The following is a 26391-nucleotide window of genomic DNA, read 5'->3' as shown; positions in this document are numbered from 1 at the left end:
TCTATTTTGTGAAGTACACCAGTCCCTCTTGCAGCAAAGCACCCCCACAACATGATGCTGCCACCCCCGTGATTCACGGTTGGGATGGTGTTCTTTGGCTTGCAAGCCTCCCCCTTTTTCCTCCAAACATAACGATGGTCATTATGGCCAAACAGTTCTATTTTTGTTTCATCAGACCAGAGGACATTTCTCCAAAAGGTACGATCTTTGTCCCCATGTGCAGTTGCAAACTGTAGACTGGCTTTTTTATGGCCATTTTGGAGCAATGGCTTCTTCCTTGCTGAGCGGCCTTTCAGGTTATGTCGATATAGGACTCGTTTTTCCGTGGATATAGATACTTTTGTACCTGTTTCCTCCAGCATCTTCACACAGTCCTTTGCTGTTGTTCTGGGATTGATTTGCACTTTTCGCACCAAAGTACGTTCATCTCTAGAAGACAGAACGTGTCTCCTTCCTGAGCGGTATGACGGCTGCGTGGTCCCATGGTGTTTATACTTGCGTACTATTGTTTGTAAAGATGAACATGGTACCTTCAGGCGTTTGGAAATTGCTCCCAAGGATGAATCAGACTTGTAGAGGTCTTCAATTTATATTCTGAGGTCTTGGCTGATTTCTTTTGATTTTCCCATGATGTCATCCAAAGAGGCACTGAGTTTGAAGGTAGGCCTTGAAATACATCCACAGGTACACACTGGAATTGTGAGTAAAATAATCTGTCTGTAAACAATTGTTGGAAAAATGACTTGTGTCATGCACAAAGTAGATGTCCTAAACGACTTGCTAAAACTATAGTTTGTTAAAAAGAAATTTGTGGAGTGGTTGAAAAACAAGTTTTAATGACTCCAACCTAAGTGTATGTAAACTTCAGAGGAAGGCTCAAAAGATTGTCAAAGACTCCAGTCACCCTAGTCGTAGACTGTTCTCCCTGCTACCGCACGGCAAGCGGTACCGGAGCGCCAAGTCTAGGACCAAAAGGATTGTTAACAACTTCTACCCCCAAGCCATAAGACTGCTGAACAATTAATCAAATGGCCACCCGGACTATTTACATTGATTTTAGTTATATTTTTTGGGGGGGATACAATAAGTATTGAGGTGAAAAAATGTGTACTGTGGATACCAGTATACAGCCTCGCAGGCCCATAATATTACATTGTATTGTATTGTATTACACCCTCTAAACTTATTCCTTGGCCACAATTTGTTTAATCTGTTGTTGTTACTTTATTCATTCAACAAATTAAATGTAAAAAAGTGAGGTGCTGCAGACTCCATGCAGTACCTCACTTTGAGAACCCCTGTCCCAAAAATCAAATCAAATCAAATTTTACTGGTCACATACACGTGTTTAGCAGATGTTATTGCGGGTGTAGCGAAATGCTTGTGTTTCTAGCTCCAACACTGCAGTAATATCTCAATCAATCTATCAAATTGATTTATAAAGCCCTTCTTACATCAGCTGACGTCACAAACCCAGCCTAAAACCCCAAACAGCAAGCAATGCAGGTGTAGAAGCACGGTGGCTAGGAAAAAAAAACAGAAAGAGAGAGAGAATTAGAGAGAGTATACTTAAATCTCACAGAACACTGGATAAGACAGGAGAAATACTCCAGATATATGGGGGGGCGCCAACCCGGACAGGAAGATCACGTCAGTGACTCAACCCACTCAAGTGACGCACCCCTCCTGGGGACGGCATGGAAGAGCACCAGTAAGCCAGTGACTCAGCCCCTGTAAATGGGTTACAGGTTACAGGGGCTGAGTAATATCTGACATGTGATATCTAACCATGTCACAGCAGTACACACAATACACACAATACACACAGTACACACAATACAGACAATATACACAATACACACACCCCACAGTGATGGCAGTGGTGATTGTAGGGGCTTCTATAGTGGCACAGTGCTATTGCTCTAAAGTATCTTTGTGTTGTTGACTTGCACATACAGTGGGGGGAAAAAGTATTTGATCCCCTGCTGATTTTGTACGTTTGCCCACTTACAAAGAAATGATCAGTTTATAATTTTAATGGTAGGTTTATTTGAACAGTGAGAGACAGAATAACAACAAAAAAATCAAGATAAACGCATGTCAAAAATGTTATAAAATGATTTGCATTTTAATGAGGGAAATAAGTATTTGACCCCTCTGCAAAACATGACTTAGTACTTGGTGGCAAAACCCTTGTTGGCAATCACAGAGGTCAGACGTTTCTTGTAGTTGGCCACCAGGTTTGCACACATCTCAGGAGGGATTTTGTCCCACTCCTCTTTGCAGATCTTCTCCAAGTCATTAAGGTTTCGAGGCTGACGTTTGGCAACTCGAACCTTCAGCTCCCTCCACAGATTTTCTATGGGATTAAGGTCTGGAGACTGGCTAGGCCACTCCAGGACCTTAATGTGCTTTTTCTTGAGCCACTCCTTTGTTGCCTTGGCCGTGTGTTTTGGGCCATTGTCATGCTGGAATACCCATCCACGACCCATTTTCAATGCCCTGGCTGAGGGAAGGATGTTCTCACCCAAGATTTGACGGTACATGGCCCCGTCCATCGTCCATTTGATGCGGTGAAGTTGTCCTGTCCCCTTAGCAGAAAAACACCCCCAAAGCATAATGTTTCCACCTCCATGTTTGACGGTGGAGATGGTGTACTTGGGGTCCTCCTCCAAACATGGCGAGTTGAGTTGATGCCAAAGAGCTCTATTTTGGTCTAATCTGACCACAACACTTTCACCAGTTGTCCTCTGAATCATTCAGATGTTCATTGGCAAACTTCAGACGGGCATGTATATGTATTCTTGAGCAGGGGTACCTTGCGGGCGCTGCAGGATTTCAGTCCTTCACGGCGTAGTGTGTTACCAATTGTTTTCTTGGTGACTATGGTCTCAGCTGCTTTGAGATCATTGACAATATCCTCCCGTGTAGTTCTGGGCTGATTCCTCACCGTTCTCATGATCATTGCAACTCCACAAGGTGAGATCTTGCATGGAGCCCCAGGCCGAGGGATATTGACAGTTCTTTTGTGTTTCTTCCATTTGCGAATAATCGCACCAAATGTTGTCACCTTCTCACCAAGCTGCTTGGCGATGGTCTTGTAGCCCATTCCAGCCTTGTGTAGGTCTACAATCTTGTCCCTGACATCCTTGGAGAGCTCTTTGGTCTTTTCCATGGTGGAGAGTTTGGAATCTGATTGATTGATTGCTTCTGTGGACAGGTGTCTTTTTTACAGGTAACAAGCTGCGGTTAGGAGCACTCCCTTTAAGAGTGTGCTCCTAATCTCAGCTCGTTACCTGTATAAAAGACACCTGGGAGCCAGAAATCATTCTGATTGAGAGGGGGTCAAATACTTATTTCCCTCATTAAAATGCAAATCAATTTATAACATTTTTGACATGCGTTTTTCTGGATATTTTTGTTGTTATTCTGTCTCTCACTGTTCAAATAAACCTACCATTAAAATTATAGACTGATCCTTTCTTTATCAGTGGGCAAACGTACAAAATCAGCAGGGGATCAAATACTTTTCCCCCCCAATGTAGGCCAGCTAACAGTGAGATAAGTGCTCTGGGGTTTCCCCTAGGTACAGATCTAGGATCAGCCACTCCTCCACCATTCCTAACCTTAAACAATAGTGGGAAAAATACACAACTAATCCAAGATCAGCGTCTAGGGGCAACTGAGATAGTCACCAGGAGGACCCAACTAGAACAGGAATTGGCCTTGGGGATTTGACCATGGTATAATTTGAGGCCATCTGAATTGATTTTGCCTAACAGAATGATGTTATATAAAAAGAATCATAGTATATAGAAAGGTAACAAGATGGCGCCAACAGACACAGTCTCCCTGTTTGTAGCTCCTAGCTAAACTTTGGTTTGATAATAGTATAATGTCAAATACTATGATGATAATGATCGTTCATAGTTTGTCTTTAGTTAGAGGAAATGTGTTGAGTTCTCTCAGGTCCCAGGGGATCTGGATTGAATGGAGGTCCTAACAGCCCTAATATAGAAACAAGGGCCTGTATGAATAAAGGATTTTAGGAGGAAAATGACATAATTCAGAGATTATTTGTAGATTTTTTTTTCATTCAGAAGTAATTCTAATCATTAAGTTTTATGCCTATGGGCCAAGGTGTTTGACTGCATTTTAACAAAGAAAAAGTCACTGGCAGTTAGGCACACGCCAATGATGTAAACAAGAACGACAACAACAGAATCCAATCCACACATAACTTTTGTTAGTGCTTTCTGTTAGTATTATCAGAGAAGGTACTAACAGTAGCAGCCCATTTCAGTCTTGATGAGACCTACAGTACAGCCAGGCAGATAAAACCCTCATAGAACAGGTTTGATCCGGTCAAAGAGAGATGAACTTGAGCCAGCCTATCATAATGCAATACAGGTGGAGCCTGGGCTACATACCAACTTCTATTATGGTTTCCCTACATCCATTTTGTGTCTTTGGATGAGGGGTAGTGCCTTATTTGTCGCACACTTGTAAAACGTCCCAGATGGCACACTACTTTTGACCAGGGCCCATGGCACAATACCGGGAATAGGGTGCTATTTGGGATGTGGCCAATGTTTGAGCTGCACCTTTATTTCGATGTTAGGTTGTAGCTCTGTCATCCATACTGATTCTCATTTACCTCTCACAGTGCAGTATTTTAATGAAACCTTAATTTGGTAATTTTATGATGTGCCATTGATGGCTCCATGCGTGGTGCTGCTTGAGGTGAGCTTCCCTCTCTGTCGGCAGCATGTTTGTTATGTTTCTGTTTCTGAGTTGCTATGGACTTTAAGCTTTAACTGCTGTTTTGCAGCTTTTGGGAATATTTTATTATTTTAACTCTTGTTAAAAATAATTTTTTGGAGGGCTTATAAATGATAACATGATTTGATTGCAGGTAGTGATGTAGTGGTAAAATAGGGTAAACTCTGATCACCGGTCGTGGTGTAAAGAATAACGCTCCTTATACTTTCAATGCATTCTTTTAGCTAAGGGTGGGTAAACTGTCACACACACAAAAACAGGGTCATCTGTGTTTACTATTCCTTAGCTTTACTTACTAAAGTGTGATGGGGAACATCTGCTTGTCCACTACTTCGTCTCATATGTGTTGAAACCCCACACGGTTCTTAGCACTGGGCAAGTTTAAGCTGCCAACAAAATTCATGTTTGGACATTTTAATAAAAGTAGGATTCCACCCTTGGGTTAGTTTGCGACGTTGATTTATATGCAACTTAAATGAACGTTTCCAAGAAAATCCCTGTGATTGTTTTGAACACATTCCTAAAAATAATGGATAAAGTACACGTATCCTTCTTTCCAGCTGATCAGCATATGACTGTCCTTTATGTACAGAGTAAAACATGTCACTGATATCCATCTATAGCTGAAAATGTAAAACTCACTATTTATGTACCATGGGAGTTTCCAGTTATTATTTGGTTGTATTGGTTGTACTGTATGCATGTTAATATATTGAACTTTTTTTGTGTGAGTAACACCCCATACAATATGAATACCTGAGTGGCAGGTCAAACAAGGAACCTTACAATAATTAATCACAAACCTTACCTCCCTTAGACTACTTTGCCTCATTTAGTTTCAACCTCCCCCCCCCCTCTCTTCCTATCTCTATTGGTCATCTATCTATTGTACATATGAGATCAACTGATCCGAGGTCACATTCTCCAGATGTATTTATGTGAATACAAAACAGTGGTGAAGTGTTAGCGGATGTCCTGCTGTTCCCAGGACTGGGTTGGTGTGTGGCCTCCTCTGGGGGGAACGTCTGGCACATGTTCTCCTGGATAGTGTTAGTTATTTAGGAGGACTGTTTACTGTTGCCTCCATGGAACCCTGCCAGAGGCCCAGCAGAGCACTGACTGGAGCATTACTTTTGACCAGATCCCTATGGGCCCTCGTCAAAAGTAGTGCACAATGTAGAGAATAGGGTGGCATTTGGGCGTTGGTCTGTATTCATGGAGGCCAAGGAAAGCCAGGCTTCCCCCAAAAAACAGACCAATATTATTTATTTTTTTAAACACACAATTATTGTTCTTACTTCTTTCTGTGTTTTATTTTCCTTCAATTCGCAAGAGGCTGAATGTATCTCACAGGAGAAAGCATCCAAGCCAGTGAAACAGCGCCGCTCTGTCTCTACTTGTAGGCCATCTATCTGATGCTGTCTGGTCCAAACGAGTATGGCATTGTTGCCGCTCGTAGCGTTGAACAACTTGAATTGTTGCATCTCGTTGTGTTGTTGTCCTCCAGTGGCTAGCTAGCTAAAATTGTCCCTTTCCTAAAGTAGCCATGGATGATGATGGACTTGTGGTTTTACTTAATTCTCCGTACTAGCCAAAGATTATAACGGCGATTCGGATCCAACCATTAATTCATACATTGTTGTGCCTCTGGCCTGAGAGGATGGAAGTTCAACATGTAGCTAGATGTAGAAGGCTCATGTTAACTAGCTAACGTTGCTCATGAATGAATGGAAGTTAGGCTAGCGATCAAGCATTTTAGCCAAGTAGCCTAGGACAACAAAAGATAAATGCTTGTACTGTATGACAGGGTGATAGACCGTTTAGGCAACGTGAAAGAGAGGAGGATGGCATTGACGTTTCTCTACAAGTAGCAGGGTGTGTCAACATGTTTTTCTACTAGCACGAATACACACACAGAAATCAGAACCATGGAGAGCCACATCTTTTAGCTTATTTTGATTGGAATAAATAGTTTTTGGTATCTTTTAGTTGTCACTGTATTAGACTAAGCAGTGGTGATTAGATGAAGTTGAAATGGTGCTGGAATAGTGGAGGCAGCTGCTGTTTTCTTTGATTTGTGCGATAACTCTCCGGGGTTCTAAATCAATAGTTGTTTAGTGGTCCAAAAATGTTGGAAACATTACCTTGCTTGACCATGCTGCAGGTCATGTAACTGTATGTTACTGTACATGCAATATACTTTGTGGGCTTCACTGGACAGAGGTTGTGATAAAACACAGGTGTGGTTGAATTTATTCTGCCACTGTGTCTTCTTTTTGTCTCAGCCTTTAGGCCTATATCACGGTCGCTAGGCGTATTAATTAACAGGTTATAGATCAAACAACGGATTTAACCCACGCATCGCTACTGCATATGGGACACAGTGTTACGCTCGTCGATGGAAGGATTGGACCAAGGTGCAGCGTGGTAGGCGTACATCTTCAAATGTATTAAATGAACACCGAAACAAAACAAATACAAACGAAAACGTAACGTTCAGTAGGGCATACAGCACAGTACCAAAAACAAGATCCCACAAACTAAGGTGGGAAAAAAGGCTGCCTAAGTATGATCCCCAGTCAGAGACAACGATAGACAGCTGCCTCTGATTGAGAACCATACCCGGCCAACAAAGAAATAGAAAACATAGATTTCCCACCCTAGTCACACCCTGACCTAACCAAATAGAGAATAAAAGGGTCAGGGCGTGACACACAGATAGAGCCTTCTAGTGTCTCTAATATCTGTCCTAGCCTGGTAATGGATCTATTTGTGTTGGCAAGACACATATTGAGGTTTAGTAGAAGTAGTGGCAAACGTTTTGAACATTTGATCACTAGGGTTTTAAACAGACCCACAACACTTTAATCTGGATGTTTGGAGAGAAGAATCAGTCCACCACCATCTCTCTAAAGTAGACCAGGAATGTATCTTATTCTCCCAATCTTTCTGTCTCTTTTCCCATGCTCCCCAGTACTACAGTCTTAGAATAAAAGGTGCTCTCTAGAACCTAAAAGGATTCTTCGGCTGTCCCCATAGTATAACCATTTGAAGAACCCCTTTTGGTTCCAGGTAGAACCCTTTTGGGCGGTTCCATGTAGAGGCCTTTCTACAGAGGGTTGTACATGGAACCCAAAGGGGTTCTGCATGGAACCAAAAAGAGTATGACCTGGAACCAAAAAAAAGGGTTCTCCTAAGGGGACAGCCGAAGAACCCTTTTGGAACCCTTTTTTTCTGAGAGTTTTGACAGTAGGAGCTTTCTTCTTCTTTCTTGGAGTGTCAAGTTTGAGTCTGACTTCTGTCTTACAAACTCCACTGACTCTGGTTGAGCTGGCTTCCTTTCTCAGGCCACTGAATGAGGTGAGGTGTTGTACGTGTGGCTCCATTGTACCGCGTCTTTCTGCTCCTAAGGAGACACTCAATTATATCATTGTGTTTAATTGACCTCGGTTTTAACGGCTGATCAACACATTGGTTTTGAATACACACCCCCACACACACAGATGCACATGTGCATGAACACTCACGCACAAATGCATACACAAATGTACTCACGCATAAGAATTCAATGCCTGCGCACACACACACACACACCACACATACACACACACACACACACGCAAACACACACACGCAAACACACACACGCACACACTCCACACAAACACAGCATGTTTTACTAACCTTATGGGGACCCCCAAAAAATGATCCATTCAACATTTTCCCTAACCCCTAAACCTAACCCCTAACCCTAATTCTAACCATAACCCTAATTCTAACCCTAACCCTAACCTAGCGTAAAATAGCCTTTTCCCCCACTAGGATAGTAATACAAGCACACACACACACACACACACACACACACACACACACACACACACACACACACACACACACACACACACACACACACACACACACACACACACACACACACACATCTTTATGTAAGCAGTTTGACTCCAATTAGATTAGCACTTTTGGGCCTTGTTTTTCCTCTGATTGGCTGTGTTTACTGTGGCTAATAGTGTCATAAAAACTACCAGAGAACCACATGGAGACAATTAGCAATGAGATCTGTTCAGAGTGGAACACAGACAGACACACTACCCAGAACTATGTGCTCGCCTATCGTTCTTACATGACCATACTGCACATACAGTATGCACGCACACACACAGCCTCTCTGCATATTGTTGCAGTTACTACAATTACGTATGGTTTACTCCATGCGTGTGTACGTGTGTGTGTGTGTGTGTGTGTGTGTGTGTGTGTGTGGTGTGTGTGGTGTGTGTGTGTGTGTGTGTGTGTGTGTGGTCATATAAAGGACTATCGTCAGAAGAAGTAACCCTACATGCATACGTACTTGGAATTTAGCCACTGGACCAATTAGAACAACAGGGGTTTCATAAAGTGTTACTCAGTACCATCATATTTCCTTTTCGCTTTTATGACCTGTGGACCTTCATTAACATGAACGACTATAGTGTTTTCAGTATAGGGGAGAGGAGAGGAGAGGAGAGGAGAGGAGAGGAGAGGAGAGGAGAGGAGAGGAGAGGAGAGGAGAGGGAGAGGAGAGGAGAGGAGAGGAGAGGAGAGGAGAGGAGAGGAGAGGAGAGGAGAGGAAAATGGAGGGGAGGAGATGGGTGATAATAAGAGGGGAAGTGTTGGTTTGGGTGATAATAAGAGGGGAAATAATGGATTTGGTGTCTCGTCCTAAACATTTGTTCTTCAAGGGCTCCAAGCAGTTAGAAAAGAGTCAGAGACCCTTAAAGAAACCCCCCCACCCCCCCACCACACATCCAGTACCCATGCTCTGCCTGCCTGCCCCCTTGTACTCCCCTATGTGGAGACCAAAGGGTGGTGCTTAGACTGTGTATATGGAGTGATGAGTGATGTTGCGTGTGATGCCCTAATATGACTATAAAAGGCAGGAGCCACAGAGCTTTGTTCTAATCCTGGTGGTGAAGCCCTTCATTATTACTTTCTGTCCAGCTGCTAGTTCCTTACCGCAGTGCCTCACTGAGCATCAGCCCTACCCCGCACCAGGCAGGATTAGAGAAGACTCTCGTACTGTACAGACACAGGAACTCTCACTAACCCATTCATTCACTCACTCACTCACTCACTCACTCTGTAGAAATAGAGAGAACACACACACATTCAAAATCTATTTACCCTAACCCTAATCTTAACCCTAACCCTAATCTTAACCCTAACCCTAACCTTAACCCTAACCCTAACCCTAACCTTAACTCTAACCCTAACCTTAACCCTAAACCTAACCCTAACCTTAACCCTAACCTTAACCTTAACCTTAACCCTAACCCTAACCTTAACCTTAACCCTAAACCTAACCCTAACCTTAACCTTAACCCTAAACCTAACCCTAACCTTAACCTTAACCTTAACCCCAAAACCTAACTAACAAAATGGTCCCAACAAGTATATTTTAACACGTCCACACACACACACACACACACACACACACACACACACACACACACACACACACACACACACACACACACACACACACACACACACACACACACACACACACACACACACACACACACACAGTGTCTGTCTCTCAGGCTACCACACATGACCAGATATATCCCTTCCTCAGTACTGTTCCCATCTGCCCAAGGGAACACACTGTCTATGATGGGGTCCCTGTGGCTTCTCTTCATGGTGTCAAAAGAAGCAAATGTCCATAATACTGGGTTTAACCACAACCTCAAGTACTGCATGTGACTGCAATGGTATGATCTGGGAATGTACTGTCATTCAAAAATCTGTTTAGATTTACTTTAGAACCGTTAACCATGTTTTGTATAAACTGTGTGCTGAAATGCATCTCAGAGTGAATAGAGGAACCATAATATTTTGTCAAGACAAACGCTTCACTGGGTGCATCTCCAGCTCTGGTCACATGTAGTGCAGTATATAATGAATAAGGTGCCATTTTGAAGTACAACCAGTATGTGTCAGTTTCCCATGGCAACACAGTAGCTTGATCGTCATGAGAACATGGTTTCGCCTGTATGACTTCCTCCTCTTCCAGAACTCTGTTGAGAATGTGTTGTCCAAGCAAACAGTCCTTATCATGTTCCAGCTACACTATGAGCCATTTGTTAATATCATGTCAAAGGGACAGTAAGTTAACTGGAGAGTAGGGCCTGGATTCCAGAAGCTTCTCAGCATAGGAGTGCTGATCTGGGATCAGTTGTGCCTTTTAGCTCATACCAAATATGATTACATGGACTGGGGGAGGGTGGATCTCATTCTAGAACAGCATTCTGACTCTTTATACATATGACCGATGATAGTTAGTCAATAGTTATTCTCGGTACAAATAACCTCATCAGCGACTGGGTTTAGGCAGTCATGAGATACCACTGAGTCAGTCGTCAGTTGGTTTGAGCAGAGTGTAAGAGCAGATGGATATTGAAGAGGATGAACAGTTGGGAATGGCTGTCTAGATTTGATTAGAAAACCTTTATTGTCCCCTACTTGGGAAATTCGTTTTGGCATTTACATTTACATTTACATTTTTTACATTTAAGTCATTTAGCAGACGCTCTTATCCAGAGCGACTTACAAATTGGTGCATTCACCTTATGATATCCAGTGGAACAACCACTTTACAATAGGGCATCTAAATCTTTTAGGGGGGGGTTATAAGGATTACTTTATCCTATCCTAGGTATTCCTTAAAGAGGTGGGGTTTCAGGTGTCTCCGGAAGGTGGTGATTGACTCCGCTGTCCTGGCGTCGTGAGGGAGCTTGTTCCACCATAGGGGTGCCAGAGCAGCGAACAGTTTTGACCCGGCTGAGCGGGAACTGTGCTTCCTCAGAGGTAGGGGGGCCAGTTGGCCAGAGGTGGATGAACGCAGTGCCCTCGTTTGGGTGTAGGGACTGATCAGAGCCTGAAGGTACGGAGGTGCCGTTCCCCTCACGGCTCCGTAGGCAAGCACCATGGTCTTGTAGCGGATGCGAGCTTCAACTGGAAGCCAGTGGAGAGAGCGGAGGAGCGGGGTGACGTGAGAGAACTTGGGAAGGTTGAACACCAGACGGGCTGCGGCGTTCTGGATGAGTTGTAGGGGTTTAATGGTACAGGCAGGGAGCCCAGCCAACAGCGAGTTGCAGTAATCCAGACGGGAGATGACAAGTGCCTGGATTAGGACCTGCGCCGCTTCCTGTGTGAGGCAGGGTCGTACTCTGCGAATGTTGTAGAGCATGAACCTACAGGATCGGGTCACCGCCTTGATGTTAGTGGAGAACGACAGGGTGTTGTCCAGGGTCACGCCAAGGTTCTTAGCACTCTGGGAGGAGGACACAATGGAGTTGTCAACCGTGATGGCGAGATCATGGAGCGGGCAGTCCTTCCCCGGGAGGAAAAGCAGCTCCGTCTTGCCGAGGTTCAGTTTGAGGTGGTGATCCGTCATCCACACTGATATGTCTGCCAGACATGCAGAGATGCGATTCGCCACCTGGTTATCAGAAGGGGGAAAGGAGAAGATTAATTGTGTGTCGTCTGCATAGCAATGATAGGAGAGACCATGTGAGGATATGACAGAGCCAAGTGACTTGGTGTATAGCGAGAATAGGAGAGGGCCTGGAACAGAGCCCTGGGGGACACCAGTGGTGAGAGCCCGTGATGCGGAGACAGATTCTCGCCACGCCACCTGGTAGGAGTGACCTGTCAGGTAGGACGCAATCCAAGCGTGGGCCCCGCCGGAGATGCCCAACTCGGAGAGGGTGGAGAGGAGGATCTGGTGGTTCACAGTATCAAAGGCAGCAGATAGGTCTAGAAGGATGAGAGCAGAGGAGAGAGAGTTAGCTTTAGCAGTGCGGAGAGCCTCCGTGACACAGAGAAGAGCAGTCTCAGTTGAATGACCAGTCTTGAAACCTGACTGATTTGGATCAAGAAGGTCATTCTGAGAGAGATAGCAATAGAGCTGGCCAAGGACGGCACGTTCAAGAGTTTTGGAGAGAAAAGAAAGAAGGTCTGTAGTTGGTCTGTAGTTGTTGACATCGGAGGGATCGAGTGTAGGTTTTTTCAGAAGGGGTGCAACTCTCGCTGTCTTGAAGACGGAAGGGACGTAGCCAGCGGTCAAGGATCAGTTGATGAGCGAGGTGAGGTAAGGGAGAAGGTCTCTGGAAATGGTCTGGAGAAGAGATGAGGGGATAGGGTCAAGCGGGCAGGTTGTTGGGCGGCCGGCCGTCACAAGACACGAGATTTCATCTGGAGAGAGAGGGGAGAAAGAGGTCAAAGCACAGGGTAGGGCAGTGTGAGCAGGACCAGCGGTGTCATTTGACTTAACAAACGAGGATCGGATGTCGTCGACCTTCTTTTCAAAATGGTTGACGAAGTCATCCGCAGAGAGGGAGGAGGGGGGGGGAGGGGGAGGAGGATTCAGGAGGGAGGAGAAGGTGGCAAAGAGCTTCCTAGGGTTAGAGGCAGATGCTTGGAATTTAGAGTGGTAGAAAGTGGCTTTAGCAGCAGAAACAGAAGAGGAAAATGTAGAGAGGAGGGAGTGAAAGGATGCCAGGTCCGCAGGGAGGCTAGTTTTCCTCCATTTCCGCTCGGCTGCCCGGAGCCCTGTTCTGTGAGCTTGCGATGAGTCGTCGAGCCACGGAGCAGGAGGGGAGGACTGAGCCTGCCTGGAGGATAGGGGACATAGAGAGTCAAAGGATACAGAAAGGGAGGAGAGGAGGGTTGAGGAGGCAGAATCAGGAGATAGGTTGGAGAAGGTTTGAGCAGAGGGAAGAGATGATAGGATGGAAGAGGAGAGAGTAGCGGGAGAGAGAGAGCGAAGGTTGCGACGGCGTAATACCATCCAAGTAGGGGCAGAGTGAGAAGTGTTGGAGGAGAGCGAGAGGGAAAAGGATACAAGGTAGTGGTCGGAGACTTGGAGGGGAGTTGCAATGAGATTAGTGGAAGAACAGCATCTAGTAAAGATGAGGTCAAGCGTATTGCCTGCCTTGTGAGTAGGGGGGGAAGGTGAGAGGGTGAGGTCAAAAGAGGAGAGGAGTGGAAAGAAGGAGGCAGAGAGGAATGAGTCAAAGGTAGACGTGGGGAGGTTAAAGTCACCCAGAACTGAGAGAGGTGAGCCATCCTTAGGAAAGGAACTTATCAAGGCGTCAAGCTCATTGATGAACTCTCCAAGGGAACCTGGAGAGCGATAAATGATAAGGATGTTAAGCTTGAAAGGGCTGGTAACTGTGACAGCATGGAATTCAAAGGAGGCGATAGACAGATGGGTCAGGGGAGAAAGAGAGAATGTCCACTTGGGAGAGATGAGGATTCCAGTGCCACCACCCCGCTGGCCAGATGCTCTCGGGGTATGCGAGAACACGTGGGCAGACGAGGAGAGAGTAGTAGGAGTAGCAGTGTTATCTGTGGTAATCCATGTTTCCGTCAGCGCCAAGAAGTCGAGGGACTGGAGGGTAGTATAGGCTGAGATGAACTCTGCCTTGTTGGCCGCAGACCGGCAGTTCCAGAGGCTGCCGGAGACCTGGAACTCCACGTGGGTCGTGCGCGCTGGGACCACGAGGTTAGAGTGGCAGCGGCCACGCGGTGTGAAGCGTTTGTATGGCCAGTGCAGAGGGGAGAGAACAGGGATAGACAGACACATAGTTGACAGGCTACAGAAGAGGCTACGCTAATGCAAAGGAGATTGGAATGACAAGTGGACTACACGTCTCGAATGTTCAGAAAGTTACATTTACGTTGCAAAAATCTTATTGACTAAAATGACTAAAATTATACAGTACTGCTGGCTGGTGAAGTAGGCTAGCTAGCAGTGGCTGCGTTGTTGACTTTGTTTGAAAGTGTAGCTGGCTAGGTAACCTCGATAGTTTCAGTACTACACCTTAATAACCTCTCTGGGCTAGGCGGGACGAATTCGTCCCACCTACGTAACAGCCACTTGAAGCCTGTGGCGCGATTTTCAAAACCTTCAAAATCCTATTACTTCAATTTCTCAAACATATGACTATTTTACAGCTATTTAAAGACAAGACTCTCGTTAATCTAACCACACTGTCCGATTTCAAAAAGGCTTTACAACAAAAGCAAAACATTAGATTATGTCAGCAGAGTACCAAGCCAGAAATAATCAGACACCCATTTTTCAAGCTAGCATATAATGTCACAAAAACCCAGAAGACAGCTAAATGCAGCACTAACCTTTGATGATCTTCATCAGATGACAACCCTAGGACATTATGTTATACAATACATGCATGTTTTGTTCAATCAAGTTCATATTTATATCAAAAACCAGCTTTTGACATTAGCATGTGACGTTCAGAACTAGCATACCCCCCGCAAACTTCCGGGGAATTCGCTAACATTTTACTAAATTACTCACGATAAACGTTCACAAAAAGCATAACAATTATTTTAAGAATTATAGATACAGACCTCCTCTATGCACTCGATATGTCCGATTTTAAAATAGCTTTTTGGTGAAAGCACATTTTGCAATATTCTAAGTACATAGCCCAGGCATCACGGGCTAGCTATTTAGACACCCGGCAAGTTTAGCACTCACCATAATCATATTTACTATTATAAAAGTTTGATTACCTTTTGTTGTCTTCGTCAGAATGCACTCCCAGGACTGCTACTTCAATAACAAATGTTGGTTTGGTCCAAAATAATCCATCGTTATATCCGAATAGCGGCGTTTTGTTCGTGCGTTCCAGACACTATCCGAAATGGTAAAGAAGGGTCGTGCGCATGGCGCAATTCGTGACAAAAAATTCTAAATATTCCATTACCGTACTTCGAAGCATGTCAACCGCTGTTTAAAATCAATTTTTATGCCATTTTTCTCGTAGAAAAGCGATAATATTCCGACCGGGAATCTCCTTTTCGGCAAACAGAGGAAAAAATCACAAAGACGGGGGCGGTCAGGTCACGCGCCTAAGCCCAGAGTCCCTTGATCGGCCACTTGAGAAAGGCGATAATGTGTTTCAGCCTGGGGCTGGGATGACGACATTCAGGTTTTTCCGGGCTCTGAGCGCCTATGGACGACGTAGGAAGTGTCACGTTAGAGCAGAGATCCTTAGTAAAAGATAGAGATGGCAAAGAAGTTCCAGAAATGGTCAGACAGGCCACTTCCTGTAAAGGAATCTCTCAGGTTTTGACCTGCCATTTGAGTTCTGTTATACTCACAGACACCATTCAAACAGTTTTAGAAACTTTAGGGTGTTTTCTATCCATATGTAATAAGTATATGCATATTCTAGTTACTGGGTAGGAGTGGTAACCAGATTAAATCGGGTATGTTTTTTATCCAGCCGTGTCAATACTGCCCCCTAGCCCTAACAGGTTAATCATGATACAAAGGCAACTATGTAGCTAGCTAACATAACACTAATCGAGACGTTCCTTTGTAATGTATTTAGTTTCTACAATGCTGCTCGTCGGTAATAGTTGGCTAGGTTTGGAAAATGGCGTCGCGGGGGACGAAAATAGCTGGCTAGCTAACCTCGATAATTATTCTAAACTACACAATTATCAAACTACGACAAAGACAACTATGTAGCTAGCTAACACTACATTAATCAAATCGTTCCGTTGTAATGTATTAGTTTCTACAGTGCTGCTTGTCGGTAAAGGTTGGCTAGCTAGCAGTGGGTTTGATGTTGACTAGGTGTGTTGACTAAGTCTGGAGAACGGCGTCGCGGCGGACGAAAATAGCTGGCTAGCTAACCTCGATAATCACTCTAAACTACACAATTATCTTAGATACAAAGACAGCAAAGACAACTATGTAGCTAGCTAACACTACACTAATCAAATCGTTCCGTTGTAATGTATTAGTTTCTACAGTGCTGCTAGTCGGAAGAAGTTGGCTAGCTAGCAGTGTTGACTAAGTTTGGAGAACGGCGTCACCGCGGACGAAAATAGCTGGCTAGCTAACCTCGATAATTACTCTAAACTACACAATTATCTTTGATACAAAGACAGCTATGTAGCTAGCTAAAAAATTGCTCAGATCAAACAAATCAAACCGTTGTAATGTAATGAAATGTAATATTACCTGCGGAGCGAAGTGCAGCACGACTACTCGCTCCAAACCCGGAAGCAAAAATTTACAGCCCACAACATCATTAAAACACAGAATATTGTGACATGTAATATTGTCATACATATAAATAAACTAAACTTAATCTCTTCCTGCTCTGACAACAGCATGCTCTATGAGGCTACAGGCAGTACAGGACAACGTTTTTTGCGTACAGTATACACGCAAATGTAGTCTCTGAGGTTGTTTATATCATGGGTGTGTATTTACAGTAACAGAATCAAGGCTTGGGGCACGTGTATTATTTATTTGTTACCACATACTAATTTTCAACAGCAATCTTGTTTAATTGTGCTAAAATGACTTTCTCATGAAGAGCAAAAGGAAAAGACAATTTGAATTGAAGATGTAACTATGTCAAGAATTTGTTTGCTCTCACCAACCAATGCCAACTAATAATTTCTGCCAATTGGGAACCGTTTTTCATGTGGTAACCCCAGTTATATCATGGTTCATCGACCATATGGCGAACAGCATTGACTTCAATACTAGAGTGATGCTATTGTGTTTGTGGCTGTGAAACATTCATTGCCACCATTTTATAAGACTGTGCTGTTATTTAAGGCCTTCCCAAATGTTATTTTGTGTTTTTAAAAGCTGTTTCAAATTAGAGCCTTTTCTGTTGGAATCTAAGTGGTATAATTTCACTTTGTTTGCATGCTGGCTTATCATATAACCATGCAGAAGGGTTGAAATCCTCAGATTAAAAAAAGGTGTCTTTTATTATCCATGTGACAATAACCAGAGTCTAACAGCGTGTCTAGCTTGTAGTTCAAAACAAGGAAACAAATGATCTGTGCAATAGCCTCATCATATTCTGGGAGTGTGATTTAGTGTGAAACTTTTCTTCAGCAATGAGCGTTATAAGAAGGCGATTACTTAACTAAAGTTTAGCAAACTGAGCAATACATAAATAAAGTCCTCTTTATAGCACATATTGTTGAAGAAAAGTTTCAATTTAAATCATACTGCTAGATTATATAGAGTTTTTTTGGGCACTTTGCACCATTCTTTTAAAATACGAAAATGTCTCTCTCCGCAGGTAGGCCCAGTTTCTATCGAAATGTAATGTATACATTATGAACACATCTCTAACAAATGTGTTGTTGTTGTTTGTTTCAGCTCACGGACCTGGGAAAGGCAGCCAAGGCACGTATCGCAGTGGGCGATGTGGTCCTGTCTATTGATGGCATCAGTACTGATGGAATGAACCACCTGGAAGCTCAGAACAAGATCAAGGCCTGCGCTGGTAACCTCAACCTCACCCTGCAAAGGTAAACACTGAAACAACAACATGGAGGGTCACACTGGATTTGGATAGTCACCCTATAGATGATCTACTGATATTAACAAACTATCATCTGCAAATATCCAACCGCTTGCTAGGTTTACAATCCGCCAGGGTAAGGTCACACACACCTTGAATTGCTTTTATATTTTAGCTCACGCTCTTATCCAGAGTGATTAGGATTTAGTGCCTTGCTCAAGGCCACATTGACAGATTTATTACCTAGTCGGCTCGGGGGTTTGGACCAACGACCTTTCGGTTACTGGCCCAATGCTCTTAATCGCTAGGCTACCTGCCGCTCACTTCTTAACAGCACAACTAAGTTACAACACATGTGCTCCCACTGGTGTATTCATTTACATCTCGGTATAACAACGCAGGATCCACACACACACACACACACACACACACACACACACACACACACACACACACACACACACACACACACACACACACACACACACACACACACACACACACACACACACACACACACACACACACAGCGCGCGCACGCACACACACACACACACAGTCAGATGTTCACAGTTATTGTAAAAATGTATCTTAAGTGGACTCACACTGTATGTTTCCTTCCCTGAGATAGAAAAGTGAAACAAATGAAAGATGCGATGCTCTCTGGTCTCCTCCATATGGGGAATGCTGATGTACACTGAAGTTGAATGTTTTGGAGTGTCTTGTCTGTGGTCATGTGTTTTTAATTGTTTGGTCACTTTGGTTCTGGTAACATTAGGCATGTGTGCATGCTAGCCAGAGCCTGGGGCTGTAAGACACAGTCAAACAGACACGCTCGCTGTATTTCCTATTTCATCACATTGGTATACAACGATAGGAAACGTGTGGTCTCTCATCTCTGCATTGGGTAGGATCGCCCTGTGCTATCATTAGAAAATGGATTGAACTCACTGGAGGCCTTTTGATGTGGTTTTCTTGACTTGTTGTAAGCAATGCTCCCTGTCAGAGGACACGTACCAATTGACCCCCTATTCCCTTTATAGTGCACTACTTTTAATCAGAGCCCATTGCACTAATCTTCCACAGAGGAAGAGCAGTACCTGTGGTTTGGGGTAAAAATAATAATAATAAATTAATAAAAAGGGATTCATCAGTGTCATCACAATCACATAGTAAGGAGAGCAAAGAGGTTCTAGCTAGTGATGAGATCGTCTGGTCTGAGCTCAGTCCACTGGCACAGAGAGAGAGAGAGAGAGAGAGAGAGAGAGAGAGAGAGAGAGAGAGAGAGAGAGAGAGAGAGAGAGAGAGAGAGAGAGAGAGAGAGAGAGAGAGAGAGAGAGAGAGAGAGAGAGAGAGAGAGAGAGAGAGAGAGAGAGAGAGAGAGAGAGAGAGAGAGAGAGAGAGAGAGAGAGAGAGAGAGGTAAAGAGAGAGAGAGAGAGAGGTAAAGAGAGAGAGAGATAGAGAGAGAGGGATAGAGAGAGAGACAGAGGTAAAGAGAGAGACAGGTAAAGAGAAAGACAGGTAAAGACATAGAGAGAGAGAGAAGGAGAGGGAGAGAGAGAGAGAGAGCGAGAGCCTGGGTGGAATTTTTGCATCGATATCATTACATAAATTGTTCTTAGAGCCCAGTTGTACTTTTGAAGGGGAATCTGCTAAAGCAATCACAGTATGGCTTATGTGCTTATTACGCTGAGTTGTTGCTGTGATGCAGGAAGTTGCCCCTAGCTACAGGTTGAGGATCAGCTTCCCCTCCCCCAATCCTAACCTTAACCATTAGTGGAGAAAATGCAAAACTGAACCAAGATCAGTGTCTAGGGGCATCAATTCGTTTTGGTGCGCTGGTGTCACTGGTTATTTTGACGAATCACGATTTTGCGGGGGTGATCTTTTCGGGATTAGGTTCTGGGAACCAGGTCTGATCTTCTTTGGTAGCAGACCAAACAGACCAGCTAGGACAGCAATATTTCATTAAGCTTGAATTCATAAATCACTATGCCAGTTTGCATATTCGACTTTATGTTGACTGTAGCGAGGACAAGAGGAAAACACATGCATGCTCAAATTGGGACTGGAGCAACAGTAAAGAAAACACATTGTGTTGACAGAGCGGTTTTGGCGCTTAGGAGGCATATCCTCTTGCTCTGTCTCAGAGCTGAAAGATTAAAGAGGTTTGCTTTTGGTCTGATGGGAAAAATAACAGCCTTGAAAGAAACGTTCAATGCCACAGCCATAGTGTATAACTCAAGGACACATGTATGTGTAAAAAAAAGAAACAAGATCAAAACCTGGCCAATGATCTGTGAGAAGGAAGAGACTTGAGTAAACTGCATGCTCCTCGACGTCAAGGGAATTCCATACATACACAATGTAGGATTCCACTTAGGAAAGTCAGTCAGTAAGCATGTATAATACAGTAGGATCTGGAATTATTGGCACCCTTGATAAAGATGAGCAAAAAAGACTGTATAAAATATATCATTACAAATACTGAGCTGTATTGTATGATAACATTTTTTTTTTTAAGTATATTATTTTATTCTAATAAAATTGCTCAGAGAAAGAGATTTTGTTTAACCAGTATTAAAAAAAAAACTCAAAAAGATAAGGGTCAATATTATTGGATCCCATGTTTTCAATAGTCCGAATTCTGGAACCCACTTTACATATGGGGTTACATATACTGAGTGTTCAAAACATTAGGAACACCTGCTCTTTCCATGACATAGACTGACCAGGTGAATCCACGTGAAAGCTATGAACTCTTTTTGATGTCACTTGTTAAATCCACTTCAAACAGTGTAGATGAAATGAAGGAGACAGGTTAAAGAAGGATTTCTAAGCCTTGAGACAGTTGAGACATGGATTGTGTGCCATTCAGAGCGTGAATAGGCAAGACTAAAGGTTTAAGTGCCTTTGAATGGGGTATGGTAGTAGGTGCTAGGTTCACCGGTTTGTGTCAAGAACTGCAATGCAGCTGGGTTTTTCACGCTCAACTGTTTCCTGTGTGTATCATGAATGGTCCAACCAACTTTACACAACTGTGGGAAGCATTGGAGTCAACATAGGCCATCATCCCTGTGGAACACTTTCGACACCTTGTAGAATCCATGCCCCGACAAATTGAGGTGGTTCTGAGGGCAAAAGGGGTGCATATTAGGAAGGTGTTCCTAATGTTTTGTACACTCAATGTACATCTCAAGGATTAATTTGAAAGACAATTGAAGGCTGATGTCTTGCTTCTTTCGTTAGATGTTCTACTTTAAGGCTACAGCCTGACAGAACATTAATTTCAATTAGTTAAATATACCAATTGATTTAGAGGAATATGAATTATAGGCTACATTCAATAACTTAAACAGATTAGTAGTACACTTCTCTAACTGTAACTGCTATAGAATGTCTTAGACAGTGACAAACAAGTCCTGCACTTTGTAAGCTAATGAAAGATAGATCCACTTAGTAATATGATTGGACTTATGAAACCCCATGCCACATATTTTCTCTTGTGGGTCATTTGTCTTTCCATTGGTCGTATTATTCCGGCACTGCCAGCTAGAGGGCCTGTTAACTTCTTAAATGGTGGAAGTTTGTTCTCGATTATTTTATTAGGCTGGAAATGTCGTTGCCAAGTGCCGATCTAATTTAATTGTTCTTCAGTTGGAGAGTTTGTTTTTAAGAAAACTGGTTGAGCGCTAGGCTAGCTGAGAGCTATCAGTTCTTTAGGGGTATATCCTGACCTATTGGAAACACATGCTGTGATATGTGCTTCATTAGGTTCCTTAACGGCCATTATTCACATTAACGTCTGTGTGATCAGACGGCCATTGTGAGGAACACATTCTCCACATCTCCTTTATTGCTCCAATTAAGGGTAGATTTAGATGAAGGCCTCCATTTCCTCAAATCCTTTTTAAACACGAAGTTCCCTTATCAGAGCTAGCTTTGTGCTTCATGGCATTCCCTGGCAGAAAAAGCTGTGGCCCCTATTCCATCTGGAGTTTAATGAGTGAACATGTGTAATGGAAAAAAAAACTATATTCTCTTCGGTTACTGTTAGTTTTTACTGCCTCGCTCAGAAAGGCATTTTTATTTTTTTGCGTCTTTGATTTGGGTTTGTTGGCAGGCCAGATATCACAGGAAGAGGACGTAAAAAATTACAACAATGCTTTCTGTATCTCCTTGTGTTTGAAAAGGAGACACTTTGTTAGTTATTTCCCAACAAAGGCTCTGGTTTGAAAGCAGGTCTGATGAGAGGAGATGGGCTGCAGATGTAAGACATGGTTTAAAAGGTCAAACTGACAGATGTGAGACGGTACGATTGTAACACGGACAATTATTTTTTTACGAGCACTGTATTAAAAACCTTCTTAGATGTTCTTACATTCATTTTACAATTATATATATTTTCGGTGCGGGTCAGGTTTTTTTTTTATCTTAGATGAATGTGATTGGCGCAGCGGTCTAAGGCACCGCAGCGGTCTAAGGCACCACAGCGGTCTAAGGCACTGCATTGCAGTGTTGTGGCATCACTACAGCCTGGGGTTCGATCCCGGGCTGTGTCATTACCAGTTGTGACCGGGAGTCCCATTGGGCGGCGCACAATTGGCCCAGCGTTGTCCGGGTTAGAGGAGAGTTTGGCCGGGGGGGCTTTACTTGGCTCATCGTGCTCTAGAAACTCCTTGTGGTGGGCCTGGCGCCTACAGGCTGACTTCGGTCATCAGTTGAACAGGGTTTCCTCTGACACATAGGTGCAGCTGGCTTCCATGTTAAGAAGCCCGTGTCTGGTGGATCATGTTTCAGAGGATGCATAACTCCACCTTCGCCTCTCCTGAGCCCGTTGGGGAGTTGCAGCGATGAGACAAGATTGTAATCACAAAAGGGGGCGTACAAAAAATACATTGCCGCTATATTGGTCCATGTTTCATTAGATTGTTTCACACTCACAATGATCATACTTGCTAATATTTTATACAGAAACTGGACTCTCATGGGGACAAATCCTATTTTTCACTGAACTTACTCATGCATTGAAGCCAATGGAAGACTAAGTGAAAATTCGACTTGCCCCATGGAATGTAGGACTATTGATAGTGAATAACGTTGCACGTCTTAGTTGTTGGTATTTTCTCTCAGTTTGAAGATGGCTGTCACATTGCAGGGAATGCAATACCGATAACTTTGAACTAACTTTGTGTGTCATGTCAACCGTCTGAAAATGTAAGCATGTAAATTGGTTTTAATGGTGCAAAGTGGTATCAAATCAAATCAAATCCAACTTTATTTGTCACATGCGCCGAATACAACAAGTGTAGACCTTACTGTGAAATGCTTACTTACAAGCCCTTAACCAACAGTGCAGTTCAAGAAGAGTTAAGAAAATATTTACCAAATAAACTAAAGTAAAAAGTAATTAAAAGTAACACAATAATATAAAAATAACGAGGCCAAATACAGGGGGTACCGGTACCGAGTCAGTGTGCGGGGGTACAGGTTAGAGGTCATTTGTACATGTAGGTAGACGTTAAAGTGACTATGCATAGATAATTACAGTGAGTAGCAGCAGTGTACAAACAAATGGGGGGGTAATGTAATAGTCCGGTGGCCATTTGATTAGTTGTTCAGCAGTATTATGGCTTGGGGGTAGAAGCTGTTAACGAGCCTTTTGGTCCTTGAGTTGGCGCTCTGGTACCGCCTTGCCATGTGGTAGCAGAGAAAACAGTCTATGACTTATGTGACTGGAGTCTCTGACATTTTTATGGGCTTTCCTCTGACACCGCCTATTATATAGGTCCTGGATGACAGGAAGCTTGGCCCCAGTGATGTACTGGGCCATACGCACTACCCTCTGTAGCGCCTTTCGGTCCGATGCCGAGCAGTTGCCATACCAGGCGGTAATGCAACAGGTCAGGATACTCTCGATTGTGCAGCTGTAGAACTTTTTGAGGATCTGGGGACCCATGCCAAATCTTTTCAGTCTCCTGAGGGGGAAAATGTTGTGTCGTGCCCTCTTCACAACTGTCTTGGTATGTTTGGACCATGTTAGATCGTTGGTGATGTGGACACCAAGGAACTTGAAACTCTCGACCCGCTCCACTACAGCCCCGTCGATGTTAATGCGGGCCTGTTCAGCCCCCTCCTTTTCCTGTAGTCCACGATCAGCTCCTTTGTCTTGCTCACATTGAGGAAGAGGTTGTTGTTCTGGCACCACACTGCTAGTTCTCTAACCTCCTCCCTATAGGCTGTCTCGTCGTTGTCGGTAATCAGGCCTACCACTGTTGTGTCATCAGCAAACTTAATGATGGTGTTGGAGTCATATTTGGCCATGCAGTCATGGGTGACAGGGAGTACAGGAGGGGACTAAGTACACACCCCTGAGGGGCTCCAGTGTTGAGGATCAGTGTGGCAGATGTGTTGTTGCCTACCCTTACCACCTGGGGGAGGTCCGTCAGGAAGACCAGGATCCAGTTGCAGAGGGAGGTGTTTAGTCCCAGGGTCCTCACTATGTGAAAGAGTTCCTCTCCCATTTCTGCTGTCTTGCCGGTCACGCTCAGGTTTATCAACTTTGTGAAAACGTCCATCTGTAGACATGAGAGAAGTTATGCAATCAAACAAAACATGATCACTGCAATGGTCTTTTGCTTGGATAGTACTTAGTTCAAGATGGGCTCTAAACCCATTGGATTGTCACCTACTGTTAGTCTCCACACACAGAGCCGGTGCTGCTAACGGCAACCATGAGCTTTTATAAACCTCCTACTGTCAGGCCGCTCAGCTGCCACCTCACTATGCCATTTTACCCTCAATTACCCTGTCCTCATCTCAGCTCACTGAGAGAAGGGATGGATGAGAAAGAGAGAGGCGGGGAGAGAAGGGAGAGAGAGAGAAAATGTGTGTGTGTGTGTGTGCGAGCCAGAGAGCAGGAGAGTGAGAGAGTGAAATTTAAAGAGCCAGAGCCTCCGATAAACGAGAGCGAGAAAACGTTGCTCCTTTGCAAAAACAATGGACGATTAAATATCATTGTGCTACGTTAACATTCACAAGCTTCCATAAAGTTTTACGGGCAGCTATGGGCAGCTGGGGAAATTGAATCGATTCACTAATGAATAATATTTCCATTCCCTTATTGAGATTTACTCGATTTCAGTTTGATAAGGCTAATAAAAAGGGTAAGATCTTGTCAGTTAGGCTAGTTCAGAAAGGGACCAGAACAAACACATGGAGCTCTGCTATATATCAACCCGTCATCGTCCAATGACTGTCAGACTGTTGTTTGGATTGCCTCAGTCTCGTACGGACACAAAACACTCCCAGATATGCTTGGAGGTTCATGGGAAGACCGGGATGTCAGTGTTATTGGGAAGGAAAGTTGGAAAAGAATGATGGAAAGGGAGGAAATAGATATTCCATTCAGAAACAATGTTTCCTTGTTCATACTCTATTTCCCATTTTGAATCATTGTGTCTATAAAGTGTTCATTGGCACTGTTGTCAAATGTCAAATTACATTATTTCTTTTGTTCTGGTAAATGGCAGTGGTCGTGCCTTGTGGGCGTTGCCCACTCTCGGTGTGGGTGTGTGTATGTGTATGTGTATGTGTATGTGTGTGTGTGTGTGTGTGTGTGTGTGTGTGTGTGTGTGTGTGTGTGTGTGTGTGTGTGTGTGTGTATGTGTGTGTGTGAGGTGTTTAGGAGGTAACACATGCTGCTTCTTACAGGCACTCCAGCTTGATTGCCTCCACACACACACACCACACACACCACACACATCACACACACCACACACACCACACACAAACACTCAGATCTCAAATGAAAAATATTTTGTGTTGCAGAGTTAATTGCTCCCATAGTTCCTGTCCCGTTATCAGTGTTCACATCTCTCCTGCTGAAAAGACCGTTAGAGAATAATTACGCTGCTTGATAAGCCTCCTTTGTGACTGAGCCCACAGTGGAACTGTACAGCAACACAAACACAGCCAAGTATAAAGCCAAATGGATACTAAGTCCTGATAAGTCATAAACATAAACACATTTAGCTTGATTATGCTTTATTTTCAATCGTATAAAAAACAAGGTTCTGCTGTAATATTGATCTTGATAAGGAAAACACCCCACACACAAAGAGGCACATCATGTTTCCACATAGCAGTTTGACTAGAGAAAGCACTTTATGTCCCGAGTAGTTCCGTGCACCACGAGTGCTACAGGCTGTGGGGAGAAGTTTCCCCTTTCAA

The 26391-nt window shown here is 43.7% G+C and overlaps 1 protein-coding gene across 7 annotated transcripts in view; it reads left to right on the top strand.

Annotated features, from left to right (window-relative positions):
- The window catches only part of pdlim5a (PDZ and LIM domain 5a), a 144996-nt gene that overhangs the window by 31459 nt on the left and 87146 nt on the right, over positions 1-26391 (top strand). For all 7 annotated transcript variants that reach the window (XM_014172475.2, XM_014172472.2, XM_014172470.2 and 4 more), the window contains exon 3: positions 18014-18165. In XM_014172475.2, coding sequence (XP_014027950.1) covers positions 18014-18165 — 152 coding nt within the window. The remainder of the gene's footprint in view (positions 1-18013; positions 18166-26391) is intronic.

The sequence above is a fragment of the Salmo salar genome, chromosome ssa24 (assembly GCF_905237065.1).
Source record: "Salmo salar chromosome ssa24, Ssal_v3.1, whole genome shotgun sequence".
NCBI classification, from domain to species: domain Eukaryota; kingdom Metazoa; phylum Chordata; class Actinopteri; order Salmoniformes; family Salmonidae; genus Salmo; species Salmo salar.
The sequence above is the reverse complement of the archived record's forward strand: the minus strand, read 5'-3'. Positions and strand labels throughout refer to the sequence as shown.